Source organism: Crocodylus siamensis, chromosome 11 (assembly GCF_052110815.1).
Source record: "Crocodylus siamensis isolate JL-2025a chromosome 11, ASM5211081v1, whole genome shotgun sequence".
Taxonomy (NCBI): Eukaryota; Metazoa; Chordata; order Crocodylia; family Crocodylidae; genus Crocodylus; species Crocodylus siamensis.
This window is the reverse complement of record NC_143405.1, coordinates 9695019-9717530: the sequence shown is the minus strand read 5'-3', so window position 1 is coordinate 9717530 and position 22512 is coordinate 9695019. Positions and strand designations below refer to the sequence as shown.

The 22512-nt window shown below is 47.9% G+C and overlaps 2 protein-coding genes across 5 annotated transcripts in view; one reads left to right on the top strand and one right to left on the bottom strand.

Annotated features, from left to right (window-relative positions):
• Nucleotides 1–497: 497 nt before the first annotated feature.
• On the bottom strand, nucleotides 498–20951 carry CRAT (carnitine O-acetyltransferase). Of its 4 annotated transcripts, none has more exons than XM_090021110.1 (15): nucleotides 20813–20919; nucleotides 17043–17068; nucleotides 15493–15756; nucleotides 14866–14984; nucleotides 12705–12758; nucleotides 11862–12027; nucleotides 11269–11443; nucleotides 10510–10688; nucleotides 9389–9489; nucleotides 8806–8925; nucleotides 8146–8268; nucleotides 7269–7404; nucleotides 5225–5287; nucleotides 4588–4725; nucleotides 498–4250 (listed from the first exon to the last, which is right to left on the bottom strand). In XM_090021110.1, the coding sequence occupies exons 2-15, from the start codon at nucleotides 17064–17066 to the stop codon at nucleotides 4035–4037; spliced, it is 1878 nt and encodes a 625-aa protein (XP_089877236.1). In that variant the 5' UTR covers nucleotides 17067–17068; nucleotides 20813–20919; the 3' UTR covers nucleotides 498–4034. The 4 variants fall into 4 exon arrangements, with proteins under 4 accessions (XP_089877236.1, XP_089877235.1, XP_089877234.1 ...); XM_090021109.1 differs by having other exon boundaries at nucleotides 17043–17194; nucleotides 20813–20915; XM_090021108.1 differs by lacking the exon at nucleotides 17043–17068 and having other exon boundaries at nucleotides 20813–20951.
• A 519-nt stretch (nucleotides 20952–21470) lies between these two features.
• Nucleotides 21471–22512, top strand: part of PTPA (protein phosphatase 2 phosphatase activator) — a 32921-nt gene continuing 31879 nt past the window's right edge. The window contains exon 1 of the mRNA XM_090021855.1: nucleotides 21471–21589. Coding sequence (XP_089877981.1) covers nucleotides 21565–21589 — 25 coding nt within the window. The 5' untranslated portion in view covers nucleotides 21471–21564. The remainder of the gene's footprint in view (nucleotides 21590–22512) is intronic.

The following is a 22512-nucleotide window of genomic DNA, read 5'->3' as shown; positions in this document are numbered from 1 at the left end:
CTTGAATGTGACAGTCTCTTTGGATCATGTTAAACAAGTAGTACATCTCGACCTGTTTAAGGGAATCCCTTGGAGTAGATGGAGGCGTGTGTGCCCTTCTTCACTCTAGCATAGCTGCTGCCATATCTACCCAGTCCTTCAAAATGTTTACTATAGTTCGAGGAGGCAGAATTTCCATCATGTCATCATGGATGGCTATGTGTTGTACGGTGTTGGAGAAGAGAAAGTAATGGCTAAAATCAGATATCCAGTCTTGAAGGGACAAGGCTACCTACAGTTCCCTGAATGATAGAAACCATTTCCTCTAGAACCACCCGTAACTTTCCAATGAGATGATCTCTGCCTTCTCTCTCTTATTCAGAGACTAGTGTAGAGATACTAAAGCAGTAAAAGAAAATATGGTACGTATGGTCCATTCTTCTTGTCCCAGGATGAACATCCTTCTATAAAGACACAGTTGTCGTTTAACTTCAGCAATTTCAGCAAAGACTTAAGGCTTCTGGGAAGCATGTTGACTTTTATTTATGATTAAATTGACTGGAAGAACATTTCAATCTCTGCAAGACACTGATTACAATATCAAAAATGACATTTAATACAATTAACTATCAGAGCATGCAAACAGTCCTGACTGCTATTAACTGCACGGACAGTCCCAGAGTTAATTGTACATTATAAATCTACAGATCTCTATTCAGTAAATCAATAGTTTTACTCAGAACTTTTAAACAGATTGTTCAAGGCTAGCTCCTAAATACTCTGACCGCAAGCTTCTTTTGGTTAAAGGAGCGGAGTAAAAAGAATAAATGACTCTGCACTTATTAACCAATCCTTGTGGGCAGAGAAGGGCAGAGAGTCAAGAAGTGATGAGTTGGAGGAACATCACAGCTTGACATTGTCACCAAGAGAATGCCATAATACTTTTTAAAATGATAAAAATTCCTGTAAACAGTTTTTAAAAATAAAAATAACCAGTTCCTTTCTTCATCCTAACTTCTACAACTAACAGAGAATGCACGGGATAGATAAGTATCATGCTTTCCTCAGTCCATGATCACTGATGTGTAAAGACCTCAGTACCACAGCTGAAGGACACCCCTGAAGCTAATGCAATATTTAGATTTACATCTCGGATCAGAATCGGATTAACTCATATTTGTTTGTGGCAAAACGCACTTCCAGCTCATCCTTTTCAGTAGGCATTTGCCTTTTAAGAAAGTTGCCTTTTCAGAAGGCAAAAATAGTTACTGAAAATAGCCTTATTATAATAACATACTAGTGCGAAGTCGTATAGCACAGTACATCCTCTGTTACCCCAACTCCTTTGAAAGGCATCTACCAAAGAGCTGTTCAGATAACACATCATTTGGATTCATGAAACCGCAGCATCTTGTGAGGAATTATATATGCTAACAGAGGATGCATAATGTAAAACAATACCAAGCTTATCCATATACATATTAAGTACAGTAAAGCTTGAGAAGTATGTTATACAATACCAACAGTAACAAGTTGATGTATTAAATGTAGGAGTAGAGATACAGTATTTAATAAAGTAAATCCTGAAAGGGCAATAGTTTGTATAACAAATATCAACAGTTACAAGTTCAAAACCAAAGTTACTAATCGGATAACTGATGATGTACTGTCAGTGATGGAAGGTCCTTTGATGCATCCTAAGGAGGGGTAACCTTATTTACCACCAGAATCTATATTGACTTGATGCAGACAGAGGGGGGTGGGAATTTTATTTTGGCTCTTACTACAGGAATCTCTTCCACAGTGAAAGCTTCCATAAAAAGCAGCTTTTATTTCAGCAAGTCTGTACCTATTCCACTTCATTCCAGAAAGGTGCAGTCTCTTTATGTAAATATTCATTACATAATAAATATTCTTATCAATGCATTAAAATTTTGGTCATCCTCTTCTAGCTTTTGATCTGTTCCACTGGGGAGTGGTGGTGGGGAAATCAGTTACTAGACCAAGTGTTTTTGTACTCACTGCTTTGCATTACATGCTCCCACTGCTTTCTGACCATCTTATTCCATTTAGTGCTTGTGGTGTGCATGTGTGTGTCTTCTAATTTTAATGAAGCCAATATGGGATGTCATGAGTGGATGTTTGTACAATCATTAGCTCTACAGGCGAGTTCCAGTAAAACTTTCCCTCAGGGATGAAGTAGTATTCTTTTCAAAAAAAAAAAAATCATTTCTGAAGTAAGAGGAGGTTTGTATCTGAGACATGGGATGGGCTGACTCGATGCTCATAAGCGTCGTACAACAGTAGCAAAGTAGACAGGTGCAACACAAGATTCTTCCCACACATCCACAAAGAAAATATGATTATGATCTTTGCTTAAGGGACCAGGAAGTAAAGAAGCAGCAGTAATCCTAGTCCTGTGTACAAGTATCGTATGACAAGACTGAGCTCACCATATTCTCATGCTGTTACTGTTGCCTGATGGTAATTCAGCACCCTCACCTTGAGACTATTGCTTTCTCCCTATTGAAAGAATAATGCCTAAACACTTCATTGTGATGGAAAAAGTCTCTAAGTACTGCTATTTGAAAGGATATAAAAAATTTAGGGCATGTCTGTAGGAGGCACTGGTAGAGCGCCACTTGAATTGCACCTTCAGGTACGTACAAATCCCTTGCTTTCTCAAGGTTCAGTTGATCTAATAACGCAGGAGCCCCAGGTTCCACAGAAGAGGTGTTGTAGTGTTCCTATGGAAAGTGAACTGTTCTAGGTAATATCTACATCTTAAATTTGAGTTTTGTGGTTTCTTCCCTTTCTCCTCCCGCACCTTTAGAGCCCCAGCTTTGAGGCAGATGATATAGGGACTGAGAAGAAGCATAATTTGTAGCCCTCAGCTTTGGGCTGTGCAAGCTGGACCCTAGAGGCTTTTTCTAAGTGGGCCGATGTGATTAAAAATGTACTGTACACCATAAAACCTGGGTTGCCTCTAAGCAGGAGGTGTAGCACCACCTTTGGCTACAATAAATGCCAGAGGTGCAAACTGTGCTTACCCTTTGTTATTTACAGCTAGGTGGTCAACTTTATTCCATATTTTTACTTTGTCAAACAGGTGGGTGGAGACTTTGTGCCTCAGAGGCCATGCTGTCCCTCTAATTAAAGTGCATAAAGCTAAGGCCAGTGGATCTTGGATTAATAAATTCATGAAGGTGCAGTAGTTCAGTAGAAGTGGTACAAAGAGGCTCAAATTTAAGTCTCGGACTCGGTGATTGAGGCTCTTTAGCTGTCAGTCACTTTATGCTTAAAAAGCATAAAGGAAATGGGGCTGACTAGTGATAAATGTTTTACAGTTAATACAGATAATGCAGGAAAGGACAGGCCCAGAGGTTGGGAAGGTAGGGACAAGAGCATATGTAGGGTGTGGAAAAAAAACATAAGCGGGGACCCTGGATACTTAGCACAACACATACTAGGACAACTGGACTTGCAATGTATTACAATACTTATCCCTGTACCCCAAAATTTAACAACACTAATGACCCCACCCAGGGAGGCACAAAATAGTTGGGCTTAAGCCCCAAAAGGGATGCTCTCAGCCCCATCCAAAGCTTAAGCCAGCAGAAAGATCTAGGTGGAGTCAGATTAGTTTGAGGAGGATTATTCCTGCTTTCCCAGAAGAGCTACCACACACTCCTTACTGAATGGGTCAGTTGAAGGATGTGCCATGTTCTTTCCACTGTGAATTCTGTACAAAATTAACAATGCTCCTGTCGCCTTCAAAGAAAGGAAGGTATGCTTTGCATACAACAGGAGTGGCTTTTTCAGTGCTAGTTGGATTAAGACAATGCTTCCTTTCACCCTGCAGTCAAGTAGCTGGATGTTGCTATTCCATAGCTTCTGGTGGCTGGTGCTTTCCCAAGTCCCTGGTGGAACATAAAACTGCTTGCCCTGTGTTCGAGGAGCTGGGAGCTTCATAGATGTTAGGGGCAGACTGCTAGGGTTAGATGACCCTTCTAGGGCAGCTCCTAGAGTTTCGGAGGTTTGAAGCAATGCCTGTATTACAGTTTTGATTTGGGGGTGGACTGAAGCAGAAGCCTCATATCGAGCAGAGCTGTCTCCAGGTAATGTGCCAGGTGGGCTGCATTGGTTTCAGCACAGCTGTTGAATGCTGAAATTGCAAAGTTGATATGCTCTTCCATAGGGTTGTAACAGACTCCATAGCCATCTGGGACCACTGGACCAAAGCACATCACGCAATCTGTCTTTGCTGGGACCTAGAGTTGGAGGCAATGTGGTTAAAGATCTCTACACCCATGGAAAAAAGATGACAGGCAGGAAATCGCAAGGAAGGGGTAAAACCAGACTATTCCCAACCAAGGTTCCATATAAATGCTTCAGGGGAAAGATGTTGCTGTCACCCCTGCCTGTTCAATTTGTAGTACTCACTGTTGTTTATACCATTTGGTAACAATATAACAATATTGTATGTCTGCTTGCAAAGAAATGTAGTTACCCACTGCTACTTGGGAGCAGTTTTTAAGGCAATGGTGAAGTGGAGGAACAAAAACTATAAAGAATACAACACCCCCATGATACTTGGCTACGCCTTACCTGGCTGGTTGAGAGGTTGAAGTGCATAGCAACAGCATAGGCTGTATCCATGAACAGTTCAGGCATGCTGACTAGATCCTCAATGGCTTGGAGCTTCAGACCTAGCAGGTGGCGGTCTATTGCATTCCCTGTTAGTGCCTGAAAGGAAGAAAGTCTGAAGAGGCCTTGGGAGCAAGAAAACCAAGACTGGCACCATCTTTGGTCTAAAACCAAATTTAAAAAAAGTTTTAAACTTGAGAGAGAAATTGCATCCAGCTCTAAAGAGCAATGCTTGGTCTGGTTCAGAAAAAGAGCAGGAACAAATGCAAATAGGATCAAACCCTGCAACTTCCCAACTTAGGCTCCCTGTAGTTTCTCCCTCAAGCAGCTCTGGCATCTGCAGTCTATGGTGACAGGGAAAACTGAACTTCCTCAGACATCTGATTTCACCTTTTCCTTAGTCACTAAGAATACGGAGGAGGGCAGCTGGGAAGGAGCACAGTGTCCCAAGGCATAAGCCAGTCAGAATTCCTGCTAGATCAGTATTAACAAGCAGACTTGTATCTGGCACTGTGTGCTGTTGGGTACTCTCTTTTTTCCACCAGCACCTACATTACCTCTGCGACATCCCAGTGCTAAAGATGTAGAGTACGCTTACCATGTCAGTGTATTGCCTGTGGGCTTGCATAGCTCTCCTCAGCAGATCCACCTTCTCCTGGTTCTGAGGAAAGTGCACAGAATAGAAATGAGGTTTTTCTTCTCACAGCAGGTGATGAGATTTTCAGCAGCTTGCCTGCAGAATGGAGGATGGCACTTCTACACCCAGGGGCATCAGTTTTAAACTACCATTAATTTAAATAATTTTGTTTGGCTGAAGTATTTCTCTTCCTTTCCAATTTAAAAATCTCTGCTGATAAGTGATTACATAGAGACCACTGGTATGGCCCTTACTCCTACATCTGTTGGAAGTTAGGGGAAGAATAATTCTTAATCCAAAAGGGGGAGGCTCATCTCCTTTGCCAGGTGATCACTACTGAGGCTTTGTTGCCAACAACAGCTGAACCTGCCAGCTCAGCGTGCCCCCCCGCCCCCCCGAACAAACAGCTGAACCTGCCAGCTCAGCGTGCCCCCACCCCGAACAAACAGCTGAACATGCCAGCTCAGCGTGCCCCCCGAGAACAGATTTTAATCACTTGCTGTGTACATTTCGATTTTGATTCTTTGTTTCCCAAGAGAACCTGTTATCCACATCTTTTCCATTGGGGTGCTCAAGTCCTAAACATTTTATAATCAAGTCTCCTCTCTTAACTATAGACTAATTTGGTGGAACCAGCAGTCAAATTCCACTAATTTGATGAAACCAGTAGCACAGTAGTCCCAATTTTCTGTTAATTCCCAGAATATGATGCTGTGTGCTTCAGAAGTCATTTCTTGTGCAATTCCCCTCCAGAAAAAAACTTGGATAATTGTGTTACAGGTGTTAACAACTGGGTTATTTACTATTAAAATTTAAATACATTATAACAAATCCACCCCATCACTGTATGTATGCCTGTATATGATCTAGAGCAGAGGTGGGCAAGATGGTGGATCCAGACGCCAGCCAGACTCCATTTCCTAGCAGCCCCTGCCTGCATCACTGCAGATGGTTTCTATGGAGACCCCAGTAGCAGCAGGGCCCTGACAGTGATGCTAGGGTTTCCATGGAGACCAGCCCCAGCAGTGCTGGCAGGGTGGGTGGCTGGGCAGGGAGCTACTGTGGGGCTGAGGCTGGGATCTTGCAGCAGTGACAGCATGGTCCACAGCCAGAGCAGAACTGCAATCTGCCTGTGTTTGAATAGCAGATCACAGCTCTGCCCCAGCTCCAGACCATCACTGCCAAAAGGTCCCGGCCCTGGTCCAGCTCCTTGCCCTGCTGCATGCCCTCCCAGCGCTGCTGGGGCTAGTCTCCATGGAAACCCTGGCCCCACACTGTCATGGCCCCACTACTTCTGGGGTCCCCATGAAAACTGGCTGCAGCACTGTGGGCAGGGGCTGCTGGGAAATGGAGCCTGCCACAGGCCTGATCTAGCTGGCGGGCCAAATTGTGACCACCTCTAATCTAGAGATCAGATGCATCAGAGTTCATGGGTCAGAACTTAAACAAGAAGAAATGTCTTTTTGCTAAATACATGGGAAAACTTTCAGCCCTGGTGATCTAGAATAGCAATGCTCATCAGTCTCCAGTCCATGGATCAAATTAGTCCTATGGGGCTGTTACGTGGCCCATGGAGTTACCACAAGTCCAGAAATTTGGCAGCAGGGGAGCAATGGCAGGGTTATTAGCTGGCTTGGCACACAGGGTTGCTCTGCATGTTGGGTTGTACCCATAGACTGATCCAGCTTGCAGACCTGCACTATTCATCTGGCTTAGCAGGCTGGAAGATTGAACATCACTAATACAGAATCTGGAGTCTGACTGGCCAGACTGAGACTGGCCCCATTTCTATGTGGGATTAGAAACACCCATGTACAGAGCTACTCAAGATTTTCACAGAGGTAAAAAAAAACTGAGTGAGGCCAGAGACGTAATCATTTCAGCTCAGGTGCAGTTCTTGAAAGACCAGTTGATGTGAAATGCCACCTTTCCAAGTTAGGGGAGCTGATAGCGCTCCCCTTTTTTCTGAGATGAAATTATTCTGCTTCACCATCTAAACTCTCACCTGCTTGTTAGGTTTGTCCATTGCCTCCACAAACTTCAGAGAGCTCAAGGAAGCAGATCGGATGGTGTCTGTCCGGCCCAGATGGAACATCCTCAGTGAAGCACTCTCGTACGTAGCACAGGGCTGTCCATACATTCTGAAAGGGGAGAGAAGCTGTCACAGGGCTGAGCTGTGACTTATCTTTGCAGTCAGTTCTCCATCCAAAATACGCAGGCAGATCTGCATTTCTTATTGGCATCCTTGCCTCTTGGGAGTGCAAATTCCAAAAAGAAAGGATGAGAAAGGTGAGAAGAATTCAGAATTATAAGGATGTAGCTCCATCCCCATTAAACCCATTACATTTCCCTGCTGGTGTTTCATACTTAACTCGTATATGGGCAATTCTTGCCCACCCCTTTTTGGCAATGAAGTGCACTCTGCTGCATCTAGTTCCAGGGGGAAAAGGGAGCATGTGGGAAACCACCACTGAGGCCCAGATCCACCAGCCACACTGACCTCAGCACCTGCTATATCAGGGGTGGCAATTATTTTGGGCAGAGGGCTGCTTACTGAGTTTTGCAAGCCATCGAGGGCTGCATGGCAGGCAGCCAGGAGCAGATACACATTAATTTTCTAAATTTTTTAGGGGCCCTGCAGGCCAGATAGAATGGCTTGGTGGGTCACAGCTGGCGCATTTTGCCCATCCCTGTGCTATATAGAGGCACAAAGGGGAATAGGGGCTACTGTAGTGAGTAGGCATCCTGCAGCCCATGATAACTGAGGGCCTTTCTCCAAATCTATTTGGTGTCTAGTCTGCTTCATAAAACTGCTGACTTACGGTACAGTGAGGCTCTAGACTGGAAGTGGGAAGCTTACCTGCTTGTGTTCTACTTCTTACCTATAATAAGCCAGCTGCAGCGCCATCTGGATAAATGCATCTGGACTTAACTTCTCGGACTTGGGGAAATTCTTCCCGAAGTAGTGAAAGACTGTCACCTTGATGTCCAAATCTTGCACCATTCTGCAGAGAGATGAGAGATTCCTTAGGGTCCTGCTTGCAGTTGTCACGGAGGATCACAGGACCCAGGCTTTTGTGAGCCCCAGAGACTGCAATCCACACAGACCTGTGCAAGGAGAGGCTCTGTCATACCTGAATTTTGTATAGTGAACTCAACCTCAGTAACTAGATATTGCTAATGTAGAGCATTGTATAAACAAAGGATGTTTGTTACTGTTAGAGATATAGTCCAGCCCAGATTGGCCCATGGCTCGATCTAGTAAAGCAGATTGAGTCTATGACCAGGAATCTACTCTGAAAGTAGATTTGGACGGGTAAGCCATAAGCAACTTTTGATCTTTGTCAAGGAGGAGTCTCATGAACATACTTTTCAGCCATGTTCAACGTAGCTTATGCCCAATTAGACACTCGGAAAGCTTCCTGAAAGCTGATGCCATCCTTACATTTTCCTTCTGCTTTGCTCTCCAAGCAGACACATGGGTTAGTCCCTTGTTCACTGGAGATCCCCACCCCCCACCAGACACTTCTTGCTTTACTCACATATTGAGGTTTTGCTTTGCTTTCTCTATGTCATTCTTGATTTCTGGAGTGATATTAAACCTCAGTTTCTTAGGCATTTGCAGAGGAATCATAGGCGATCTCACATGCTGTGGTTTCTTCCTGAACAGAGAAATGGGTTTGAAGCCATTTTAGTCAGACTTCTGATGGAGACATGCCTACTGCAGTGATTGTGCTATGAACACCTGGAGAGGCTATCCCCCATTCCCCACCTATAACACTGTCATGTGCTGCAAAAGCTGGTGTCATAAATTTTGGTTTCTCCAAATGTGCCTCTGCAGAGAAACAAATACAGACACTAGGAGCACACCAGGTCTTGTCTAGATTACAGCTCTAATGTCATTCATAACCTTTAAAGAAATATGTTCTCATTCAAAATTAGCTGTTCTGTGATGGGGATTAATCCTTGGTCATTTCTACAAGTGCTGAGGCAGCAAACTCGGGACATCCTTAAAGTTCCTCCAAAGAAGCTCCCAGGGGGATGAGCTCGTGAAAGGAGAGCATTACTATAGACAGATGGCATGAAATCTATCTCCAGCCTAGGGACAAAAAAAGCCAGCCTCACGTGTACTCCACAACATGATCCAGAAGTGTAACAATGGGTGGGCCCTCTGAGGGAGCATGCTCGTACACCAAGCCACAGGAACCATCTTCAGCAATGATAAACTGCAAAGAGTATGAGAGAGAGAGAAAACAGTAAAGAAATGTCTCCTATATGTAACAAGAGGCAGCTTTAAAGATGCCTTGACTCCTCTCTGGTGCGTGCCAGAGAAGGCTACATTTCCATCACTGCATAGAAATGTTGGAACATGCCATGATATTTCCTGGACTCCACACGACAGAGCAGAGGAGCAAAACTGTAGGTGGGCTACGAGGATTTGGCTTCATCGTGCTGGTTTTGTTGAATGACTGGCAAAAGATACAACTGAGACACCAGCACCTTGGCAACAAGAAGTGGGCTGACCGTATGATTTTTTGGAGGTTTGCTTTATCCACTCCATCCTGAGAAGACTTACTTCAGTTACTTGCAAAGGGGGGGACAGTGGGGCATTGTTCCATACACCAGGTTGACCAGGGAGAAGCCAGGTAATCTAATTATGACGGCAGTGATGGGAGAGTCCTTTTACATGACTGATTCTGTCCACCTTCAGACCAGGACACAGCCTTCAGGTGGAGGAAACTGGCTCTTGAATGGCAGCTACTACTTGAAGGCATTTCAGCAGCAGGGTGTCAGCCAATGCCTGAAAGAAGCAGGGGAGTTTCTGGCAGAGACAACCAGGGCAAGTGACTGGCCCATAGGAAATACAAGGAACAGACCTCATTAGGTTTGGGCAGCATCCAAATGGACACTATTTATCACAGGCAAGCAATGTATGAGCAGCACAAAGAATAGCTACAGTCAGGACTGCACTGACCAAGTGTGGGCAGGAACACGAGAACAATAAGTCATGGGGGCTGACAAAGGAGTGAGGACTTGTTTGTGGGAGACCTCCAAACACTGCAGAGCAGCTCCACAGAACCTAACGAATTTCATGCAATCAACATCAATTCCCTGTATCATTTCCCCACACCCCTTTGATCTGGGAAGATCTACTAAATAGTTCTGGAACCTACTGAAACTTCCAGTTCAGAGTCTGTCTCCCTCAGACCTGCCAGCTCTAATTTCTCAGTGCCACTAACTCCCACCTGAAGGGTTTTGTCGAACCATCGATTCCCACTGTTCCAGCGGCTACCTCCACCGTGCAGCATCTGAGCAGCCACACGGCTCTTGTAGATGTCCTCAGAGGCCCGGGGCATGGGTGCATCCAGGCAGACAATGAAAATGCTCTTCTCGATTGAACGCACAGATTCCTTGTTGGTCTTGTCTGGGAAGGGAAGCGAGTGGAAAATAATGGAAGGGGGTTAGAAAAACTGCATTGACTTTGAGGAAGTCAAGATTTAGGGGAGCAGACTGATAGCACTTGGTGATACCTTTATCCTGAAGTGCGTGTTGGCCACAGCATGGTGGTGTCCAGTTGTTAAAGGCATTGACTGTCTGGCTATTTCAGATTGGAGGCTGCTACCCTTAGAGGGATTCTGTCCCCCTCACTTGCATCAAGCCCCTGACTTTTTGGTTTCAGCTTGGCTGCTTTTTCACCCATTTGGGGAGTGAGATGTTCCAGGATTTCAGCTCTGTACTGCACCAAACCTCAAAGATGTATGTATGCTTAAAACAGTAACAAACATTTTTGGCAGCAGGTCTAACTTGGCCATAATCCAACTAGATAAATAAATCTCTCTTGTGCTCCTTAGATGGTTAGAAAGCCCACCGATTTGGGCAGTGTGTACTTACAAAAGGCTTGTAAGGAAAGGGAGACCCAAAGAACACAGCACTGCGTGGAGGGTGGATGTTTCCACCAGTCTTGCTTTTTTGTTGGCAACGTGCCTGGGGGAGGTGGAACAGACCTTTGATGAGGTTGTTGTAGGCCTTGGCCCAGCTGTTTCGGTGGTTGGTGGTGAGGATCCCGATGGGCTCTTTGTTTGTTTGGAGGGAGGTGTTCCAGATCTTCTCCAGCTGGATGAAGATCTGATCAGCGATGAGGGGGCTCCCATCACTACTATAAACAGCCAGCTCAAAGAACTGAGGATGGGAAGGAAGAAGAATGAGAGACAATGAAAGAGGACTTAATCAGCCTGGATGACAGTAGACACTCCTGGATGGCAAGAGCAAAACCTGATAGCTCAACTAAGGGGCTGATGTCCAGAGCAGGCTGAGGGAGGGTAGCACAGCGAGGTGCTAGTCTGGGTGTTTGGAAGCTCAAGGTTCAAGTCCTAGCACAGCCATGTTGCAAAGATAAATGCATTGAAGACCAGGTGCTCAGAAACTGTGGTAACAAGGCCCAGGTTAGTAAAATAGAGAATGACTTCTGACACCTTCTACGTTCTACTATTTCTGAGACCTGATCATGGCTGTTGGATCCATGCCAAAGGAGACATTTAAACTGAAGTGAATCATTTGAGCAACTGTGGAATCCCAAACTGCCAAGCACCCGCTATACCTGGAAGTTGTGAACCACGGTGATGTGTGGGGACCACTTTTTCCCTTTGACATAGTTCACAATGGAGTCATGCTTCGGTCCTGGGATTCGACAGGAAGAGAAGATCTGATAGTACTGGTTCATGCAGAGGGGCTTCCCACCCAGGTGCTCCACAGGCAGGGTCTCTCTGGACAGTGAGAGAGAAGAAAGGGAGCGATGTGAGAGGGAAAGAAAACAGAGATGATCGCACACGCAGACGCATGGCTTTCCACCGTCTCCATTCCAGTAAGGCACTAAGATCTGTATGAAGACACTGCATACTGGTTGGGGGAAGCCCAGACCTTCAGTCTTTCTCTGAACAAAGCCTGTGTCAAAGCCTCATCTCAGAAGCTCCAGGACCAAAGATGATCCTGTCCAGAGAACACCCTTTCAGACTGGTAATTAGGTATAAAGCGAGGCAAGTCTACAAGGCCATTAGGCCCTGCGCGCACACAAGCCTCACAAAGAAGGCAATATGATTGTTTTTATAGCACCTGCAGGTGTGGAAACCTGCACACAACATGATTACATGAGACCCAAGAAGTAGAAATGGAGCAGGCTCACTTCACCATTCAGCTGAGTGAAAAGCAGGAGTAAAACAGCATAAAAAGCATAAAACACATCTGCTCTTCCAGTCCTTTTGGGGTCAGTGACCCCAGCTGTTGCCAGTAGCACTGATTCGCAGCTGCTTTTACAATACGTGGATTTCTGTCCTTGAGTTTGCTTTAAGAGAGCAGTTTTTGAACTCAACGTGCCCTCACAAATGCCCCACAGAAGGTTGGAAAGGAAGGAGCAGTCGGCATGTCAGAAATGCATTTCACTCACTTGTCAATCATGGTCTTGAAATCCAGGACACCCTCAATCAGCTTGGCAGCAAACCTGGAAAAGGCAAGTGTGATGATTAGATGACCACACAGGACGTTTGGGATTCCTGGGGCAAAGGAGCAAGTTATTTTGCAACACCCTGAGCCCTGGCTGGTGAAGCTATCACCCTGTGTTATGGTGGGAGGTAGTTGGGTAGCTCTGATGTCTGTCCCAATGCAGCTACTCTTTCCACAAAGAGGGTGGTTTGGATAAGCTGTCGATAGTAACTCAAATGGCAACATGTTAAACATGTTCTGGTTTTGTTGCATTCATAATGCTTATTATTAGCTCCAATAGTGCTAGGGGACTCCCTGTGCTTGGGGTGGTACAGGCATGCAAGACAATCCCTGGCCAAGAGCCTATAATGGAATAGACCAGGAAAGGAGCTAGAGAAAGGACACAACTTGTCTGGGGCTTGCACCAAAGTTTCCCATTAAGAACCTGGGTAGTTGAACCTGATATTAATGGTGGAAGTGTTAGGCACATCTAAGCAAGAGACCATCTTGGGTGTGCTGTGCCACTGGATGTTTGAAAGCCCAGAAGAAATATTTGCAAGAACAAGCTAACAGAGAGGATTTATTTTAAGCAGTCAAAATCTGTGTTCCTGGGGGCATTCACAACAGAAACTGCAAGGGCCAGAGAAAGCAAATCTGGCAAGTCAGTCAGCCTGGCTTTGCTTTCAAAATAGAGACATGCAGAGTATGCACAGCATGACAAACTTGATTTTTTTTTTTTTAAAGCCTTCCATATTTCCTAACCTTAGCATTGAAAATTCATGAGTGAGACTTTCTTTTTCACCTAAATCATTACATTAAATTAAAGAAGTAGTGTTTTATTTGCTTTCTGGCACAAATAAAATTCAACCTTTAGTATTACGCTCGGCCATATGAGTTTCTCTCTGCAACCAGGAACACTAGAAACCTTTTAAGAGTCTCATGTAACCTCCTGACTGCAAGCAACGGAGGCATTTTTTAAAACAGTGTATTGTGTAAGCCAGCAACAAGCTGCTCAGTTTTAGTTTTAATAACTTTAGGAGTTAATAATATAAGCAAGGATTTATTTTAAATAGGATTGTGAACCCCACCCTGCCTCTTTAAGACTCCCTCCCCACCCTCCGCTCCCCATTGCTACTGTCAGATGAGGCCCAGCGAGCATAAGGCTGTGCACAAAGAAGGAGGATTCTTTCACTCTGGTTTCATCCTCGCTCCTCTGGTTGGCTGGTATTTTTAATCCAGGCAGAAAGCTGGAGCAAGCGATGCTGGGTAACTGTGGAAAAGGTTGTCCTGTACAAAGGTTAAAGCTGCTGTTCTGTATGCACAGTTCAGGATGTGATGGGCCTGGCCTTCCACAAAGCTCAGATGTGCAAGCACAGCTAAAGAGGGGGAGAAGGGGAAATAAAATCAGGGGCAGGCTCAGATGAGGGCGAGAGAATCAGTTCCATGGGCGGGATGGTCTCGAAGGACAGAATCTGCACTGGAGATAAGTCAGCAGCGTTTAACTGCAGGTAGGGCCTGGGGAGCAGCACTGGTGACAGACCATGCTGCTGCGTGCTAGATCTGCACAAGTAGTGACAGAATCATGGGAAATCCTCTGCAAACACAGATGTACAGCACGCACAGCACTGCCAGTCAGCCAAGGTGTGCAGCAGTCTGGCTCCTCCGCTGGCCAGCAGAATCAAAAGACAAACAAGTTCCTAACTATCGTAGGTGTGCGCGATAGCGCTTATCACCCTTCTGAGCACCTTGTCACCTTTAACGTGTTTATCCTCTCCACCCCCTGTTGTTCCTTTTTTGTATACAGGAAACCGAAGTGCAGTGCAGTGAGATTCAGTGATTTGCCTAAGGTCCTAAAGAAAGTCTATGGCAGAGCAGGGGAACTGAACCTAGATTTTGAGCCCCAGGTTAGTATCGGAACCACTAGACCATGTTTTCTAGTTTCCCCCTTGGGGGGCTGAGGGGAGCGGGGGGGAATCCTGCTGCAACTCTACTAGCTGTGAACCACCCCATAGCCGGCAGCCATCCAGCCTGGGAAGAAACAGCTCAGCGTTTCCCTCTCCCAACCAATCCCTAAAACAACATGTAAAACTTTGGGGAAGAAAGCCAACAGCCAGGAAGGCCATTACCTGAGCTGGCCTTGCCGATCCAGGAACTCCTGTTTAGGTAAGACCACGCCAGGGCTGGAGTGAACCACGACCGGCAGGCGGTATTCGAGGTAAGCATTTTTCAGCCACCATTCGGAGAGCTGGGACCGACAGGAAGGGTGTGAGAATGGGGCCCCACATTTGGTTGGCTTGCACCTCATAAAATATCTGGAAGATCGCCCTACAACTCGCACTACCCCACATTGCTTTGCAAGTGGAGAAGACGGGATTGCAGTGAATTTTCTGGTACTTTGTTGTTTGTAGGCTGGGTAGAGCAGGGGGCTTGCAGAACCCAGCCTCCAGGACTGGTGCTTTGTGGATGGGAGTGGAAGGAAGGGTTTCCCCCAACGCTGCGGGATAGCTGTGCCATTTGAATGGAGCAGCCCATACTGCAGCAGCCAGTAGTCAGGCCGCCTTGTTCTGCTGCACGGGGTTTGGGCAGCTGAGGTGAGTCTGAGGGCGCGCAGCTGAAGGAGGAGCGAGTAGCAACCAGTGGTGTGCTAGGTCTCAGCACATAATATAGCTGACCAGAGCAGTGATGGCCTGAAAGTCAAGAGGACTCTGCTTAGATCTGCCTCAGTCCTCTGAGCTCAGGGCTCCCTCACATACCCAGTTCTCAGTTTTCCTGGCTCTCCTCTGCAGGCCCTGCTGCAGTCTTTCCCCGATGCCGCCTGATTTCCGGAATTCATCCACGAGGCCTTTCGTGTGGTTCAATTCCTCCTCACTGACAATGGGCTGCAGAGCCAGCAGGTAGCGATCCAGGGTTTGCTGAAGAGCTGGCACCGGGAGACGTGGCAGCCCCTCCTGGTGGGCTAAGTATCTACCTGGGAGCTTGCCCAAAGCCACTGGCTTCACTAAGCCACATGGCTTGGCCTGGAAATCACAGAACACATATCTTGACAAGCTTCATCTTGGTGCATGAGGGAGAAGCAGCTCACATTCATAGCACCCTCCCCATCCCCCATAACACGTGGAAGTCTAAATTAAAAGATGAGACTGATTAACACACAAACTAGCCATATATCTTCAGTTTCCCAGATTGGGATGATCATGCAATATCCAGAAGCAAAGCAAAGGAAGAACTCGACCTCCTCCAGGGACATCTGTTCTCAGTCAGTTAAAGGAAATGCTGCTGGATTAATAATACATCAATCTTCCTAGCATCTTCCAGCCGCGGGTCCCCCAGCACTCAACATTAATGGGACTAAGCCTCAAAACCCTCCCACCTCTCTGCCCTCACCCAGTAGAAGGCAGGTAAGAAAAAGAAATCTGGCGCGACTAGATCACCCCCTTCTGAAATGCAGGAGCCAGCCATGCTGCCCTAGTAGTTTAGGACAGGAAGTGAAAATGAATCCTGCAGCAAATTAAGCTGCACACAGGAATTTGGGGAGGCAGAAAAGAGCTAGAAAATTTAGAATTGGAACATTAACTCCTTCCCAGCCAGCAAGGATGCAAAAACTAGAGTAATCGTGAAAAGCTTTGTTGGAGCTGGTTCTGGGGAGGAGGTGCGCTGCTCAGCTTTAGGACAGGCATGAACAGCCCAGTTGGAAGCTGCAATGTAGGCGCTTGGGTGCAAGTGGGAGAAGTCCATAAAGGGAGGTAATGCACTGATTCATTAGGGCAAAATTGAGAAGAAAGGCCTTAACAGCAGGTGTGGGAACAATTTCATCAGGTAGAGAAACAGATTGTAGACACCAGAGAGAGTAGCAGAGCAATGTCAGCCTCTGGCCTGGACAGGCACTTTCTAACCCTTTTCTGGAAACTAGAGACATCATTTTTGGCAGGAATTGAGGGGCACAGTGAACATTTACTATGCTTACATGCCCTCTGCTCCCCATTCCTTTCCCACTTGTTGGGCTCAGCAGGCAAAGATTCCTGCTAGGAACTTCAGACTATGGAAGAGGGAAACTGCCAGCTGGAAGGTGCCTGTGGGACTCAGAGAGTTGAAGGACGGTTTTTCCAAATGTCATGTGCAGAAAAACAAGGTGGGATCCTGCAAGGATGTGCAATCTTGCAGGATCCAGTAGTTTGAAGGGGGAAATCAGGATTTTGTGGGAAGGTTAAAAAAAAAAAAAGGAAGGGAAAATAATCATTGAAGCTCGATGAAAAAGATGGGCATTGAAAAGAGGCAAGAAAGGATCAATTTTGAGAGTACCTACCTTTGGCAGCTGATTTCTATCCATCGCTGGAAGAAGGAAAACCCTGTCAGCCTCTCTGTCTCTGCCTCAGGCTTCCTCTCTAATCTTACCCTGTTCTAGCACACACATGGAGTTGTATACTTTAGCAACCTTTGCTCTCTGACTGCTCTATTCTGTCAAGAAAACACAAGACCATACATTGTAGTTGCAGAGGCGCCAAGCCACCCCCCAGCCAGTATTAGTATTGTCTGGCATGTCTCCAACCCCTCCGTGGCTGCCAGAACTCCCAGGTCCTTTACTCCATCACCTGCAATCAGAGAGTTTTGCTCTTCATTGCAGGGTTGGTGCTAGACTGATACTCCCAGAGGCAGAAGAGATTTGTCTATGCACAAGAAAGCACACACCATGGGTAGTGGGCAGCAGCACAAGCCTCTTCATAAAAACTCAGCGGGAGGGAAGGCTTCTAGTGGTGGCAGAGGAATGCTGCCTTTTGCACAGACTGCTAACTACAGTGGCTGCACGGTGTCTCACATAGGCCAAAGTCCACCAATAACCAGTCAGACAACCTGCATCTAGATTGATCAAATGGTCATTAGGTGGATATGAATTCAGTGTGTGGGCCAAATCTGAATCAGCAGCCTGCGGACAAAAGGCCGTGTCCTGTGACCAATCCCCAAAGATATAGGCAAGCCAGATTCGTCATTGTCAGGCTGCATATCCTGAATGCTAGGCTCTTGGCACTAGACCCATAATGATAACACCACAGGCAACAAGAATATTAGCATCCCCACAGCGATGATGTTTGTGTAACTAGATGCAATTAAACCAGGGGTGGGCAATTATTTGGACTGGAGGGCCACTTAATGAGTTTTGGTGAGCTGTTCAGGGACAGGGGGGGAAAGGCAGGGAGATACCAGCTGATCCTATCCAGCCCTTCGGCTGCCACTGGGAGCCTGAGGAACTGGGGCTACATCTGCATTGAGAGCCTGGGCTATGCAATGCACAGACTCCTCCACCCCCTGCATCAAGCACCGCCCCCCCGGTTTTCTGTTGGCGCTACGCAATCCTGGCACCATGGCTATTAACAGCTAGGCCTGCACGGGACAGGGCATGATGCAGCATGCCAAGCAGGTGTCCTGCCCACCCACTGAGATGAGCTGCCACCTCCGTGTCACACCAGGAAAGGCGGGGGTGGAGGAGGCTGCGCGTTGCATGGCCTGGTCTGACCCCAGGTGAAGCAAAGCGGAGCAGCACAAAGTGCAGCCCTCCCTCACGCTCTTGGTGGCAGCTGGTGGGCAGGATAGGATCAACTGGCAGGCTGGATATAGCCTGCCGACTGTATTTCACCCACCTCTGAGTTAAATCAAAGCCACATGGACATATTTGTAGCAATGTTCCATTAAGAAATATCACCATGAGCAGTGAGCTGTTTGGGACACCCTATTTTGTTTGCTTGTTTTCAAATGGAAACAAATCCTCATGGATTCTGCTGTGAAGGATAAAAACCCAAACTGTGAAGCTCCCACCCCATTTCCCAGCGTTACCTTTTCAGGTTTTTATCTCTAGCAGCTTTTGTTTGCTTGTTCCAGGGTAGTAACTACGGTGAGTGCTGGGATACCAGTGAGCAAATCTGCCCATAGGAGTTGTCAGAAGGCAGCTGACTCCTGGCTCTCCCGTCCCCATGGGAAATGGGGATAGCTTCTCACACACAGGGGATGCTCTGTGCTTCTGTTTGGAGGGCCTGGCTCACCTCGCAGCTAGGCGTTTGTGCCAAACTGCACTCCAGCTAAGCTACAGGACACCATTGCCCTGCTAGGATCATGGCACGACCAGTAATATGTATTGGTTTGCCAAAGGGTTTGATTCCCTTGGACCTGCGACGTGCAGATTACTGCACTTTGCCCTGGGGACTTGCTGTCCCCTGCCTATTCAGGACTTCACACAGCAGAGTATGTGGGCCTGGAGTCACAAGAAAGTTGTGTGTGATGTCTGATTCGCGCAGTCGCATGCGCTCAGCCACATGCAGACTGTCAGATAGGGAGGCTGGTTTTAAAGGACAAAGCTGAAGAGCCAAACCTTGAGTGTCCTGGGACAAACTACAGCACAGGGAGAAAAGACCATCTGTTCAGGAAGAGAACAGTAAAGACCCATTTTGCAACCCTCCTTTCCCCAGTTGCTGCTATTGCCAAGAATATCCTCTGGGCAACCGGATTTGCCCAGTCTCATGGGCGGCAGCACGTGCGAAGTCTTCTCTGACAGCACGGGAAGTACTATCACAAAAGCTTCTACAGGAAACCGGTGCCCTAGGACCTTGGCTACCCTACGATATTGAGCTTGCGCCAAGAGTGATTGTCAGCAGCAACCCCCTTTGTCCAGATTGAAAATGGGCTAATTGCTTGCCTGTTTCTGACGGACATTTTCAGCACTGCAGTGGATCTCTGATGACAGCCCATGTCTCTGGCCTGGTGCAGACACACAGCAACTACGCAGTCCTAATGGAGGAAACCCCCTTGTCTACACAGATAGGGAGGCTACTATCCCTGTGGGCACCATCTCTGACAGCCATGGAGCCTGGTGGGCCTGTGCACACCTGCAGCAGCCTCCCAGAGAGAAGCCAGCCTGCCCTGCTGCTCCCCTTCATGGTACCTATAACAGGGATGTGGGGATACCAGGACAAAAAGGGAGCGTCCAGAGAAAAGTGCATGTTGGGACCCAAGCAAAGGTCCACACTGCTATTCCTGGCACAGCAAAGCAGCTCTGGGCGAGGGCGATTCTTAATCAGCCTGACACAGCGAGCCTCATCCAGGCCTACCCACCCAGGAGAATGACTCCATCGGTCACCTGTCTGGGCAGGAGCTTCATGTGCCACAGAACAAATGCCCAGAGCTCAGGAGCAGCCCTGGGCTGCCCGAAGCTCTGTTGGCAAGCGAGAGGGAAAGACAGCCTGTGCCTGGCACTCCGCCACCAGGCAAAGTCTACTCATGGCCCAGCCCAGCCCTGGGTGCAGCTTCCCCCACCACCCGCCTGCCCTGAGCTGAGCTAGCCCCACTCCTCCACATCCTGCTCTGCTCGCAGCGCTTGACCTCAGCCCGCAATCCCTTTACAGCAGCCCAGAGAGGCCAAAGCCCTTCTCCCCACGCCTCCCCTGGGGCAGGGCAGTACATCACTCTCTGCGGCTTCCCTCCAGTGTTGCCAGGTGTGCAATCATTATCGTATTTGTGCAATCATTTCAACCCTTGTACGATCTATAACAGTAAGAGTGTTCAAAATGCACGCTAATTTTGGAGGCAGCTAATGGATGCAGCATGTGCAAAACCCAGATCACTCTCCGGGAGCCTTAACTGACTTTTGGGTTTGCTTCCCTTTTGTCTGTTTTTTGCAAATATATGTATAATACATATATAACTACCTCTAGCAACCTGTCAAGCGAGTGCTGCGGTTCACTTGGCCAATTAAAACAGATTCTGACAGTTAAACTATGGCAGTCCTGTTACAACACTTGCACGCACAGCCCATGTGTGACTGCCAGCCTCCAAATAAAGAAATGGGTCCACTCCTGTGACCAGGTTCTCACTGGAGAGTTCAAGTGAGCAAGAGAAAGTAAATCAGAAGAAGACGACTTATTTGTAGGCTTATTTGCATATTTTTCAGCGTACGATTGCTCTTTTTGTCCAGCAAATACGATAATTTTGAGCTTGCCATGATCATTTCATGTTTAAAACTTGGCAACGCTGGTTCCCTCCTGCCTCCGCGGGGCAGTGACAGCCCCATGGCGGGGCAGGGGCACTTACCAGGCTCCTGGCTAGGAAGGCCAGCATAGCTCCTGCCTGCAGCAGCCCCCAACTCGGCCGCCTCCCGCTCTCGCGCCGCAAAGGCAGGGACAGGCGGCAACTTCCAGGGTAACTTCAGCAGCTGGGAGGGGCCGGCACCCCCGCCATCTTTGTGCGGGGCAGTGTCCTGCCTGGTGCATAGAAGGGGCGCCATCTTTGTGCGGGGCAACCCCTACATTGACCAATGAGCTGGCGCGCTGCCATGTTTGTGAGCGGCGGGCTTTCACTCTGAGCAGCGCCGCCGCCATCTTTGTGAGGGGCATCCCCCCCGCCCCGATCTCTGCCCTGAGGGAAGGGCAGGCCGGGCTTGGGTTGCACTACTGTATGCGTCGCTGTTACTGTTTCCCGGGCGGGCAGCGGTGACTTTGAGCGGGCGGGGCGGGGAACTGCTGGAGTCAGGGCTCACGGGTGGGCCCATCATGACATTCCCGAATTCCCGGTCGCTTGAAGGATCGCGGGTTGTTCCTACAAGGCTTCCGAAGTGGCCAGCGTGCCCCGCACCAACATGGCCGCTCGCCGGTGTTGCCCGGCACAAACATGGCCGCACCAGCAACGGTGGCGCCCGGCATGCCCCGCGCCAACATGGCAATCTCTTATGGGACAGACGACGTGCCCTTCTTAAAGATGGCCGCCCGGCTGCTACTCGGGTGTGTGTCGGGAGGGCAGAGGTGAGAGGTGAAGGGTGATAACGGCAGTGGGTCGGTTCCAGGAAGATGGCAGAGAGCGAGCGGCAGACAGGTGAGGGCGCAGCCCGCGGGGCCAGGTGGTGTCCGTGGGGGCAATCCCGGCGGGGCGCGGGGGTCACTTGGGGGACGCAAAAAACGCAAATCAAATTCGTCCGGGGGCCGGTGGGAGGGCCGAGGTTTGCTGCTGCCCGAGGGAGAGTCCCTCGGCCGGGCGGGGGGGAGGGATGACAGAGTCTCCTTCGTCAAGGGCAGTTCTCGTCACAAAATATTCCCCCCCCCCAACCCTTCCCCTCGGCTGGTGTCGGGCCGCCTGCGTCGTGAGGGAGCCTTTGTCCAAACACCTTGCGGTTTGGGCAGACAAGGGGTGTGCATGGTCATATGTGTGTGCGTCCATGCGTGTCTGTGTCCTTGTATGTGTGTGTCTGTACGTGTGTGCATGCATGTGCATTCATCCACATGTTTGAGTGTGCAGGAGGCACAGCGCACAGATGCTGACTTACCCAAAGGGACAGAGCTGGGACAAGAAGGCCTGAATCCTAGACTGGTGCCTTGGCCCTTAGGCAGTGATGTCTCTGACTCTTCCTCTCTTACCTGTGATCTGTCTTTATAGCTGTTCGAAGTGGTTTTTTTTCCCCTTTATCAGTACTCTGGAGGTCTATTGAGGTTGCTGCTCTTTGCATCCATGATTATAGAGCATTATTTAAAAACCCACTTTATGGTAATGTGATGCTGCTTAATTGTGAGCTGGATAGGCTGCAGCAGTTCAGGGTATACCTGTTTTTAATTCCTCCTAAATTGTGCCTTGCTATCCAGGGCTTTCATAGTGTTTTACAAACATGCAATTAACTGTTTCTTGCATTGTGCTAGTGAGGGGCAGTGGGATTGTTTTGGTGGAGAACCTAAGGCAAAGACCAGCTAAATGATGTCCCTGGAGTCACGTGGTAAGTCTGGCAGAGCTTGAAGGAGTTGTGGGTC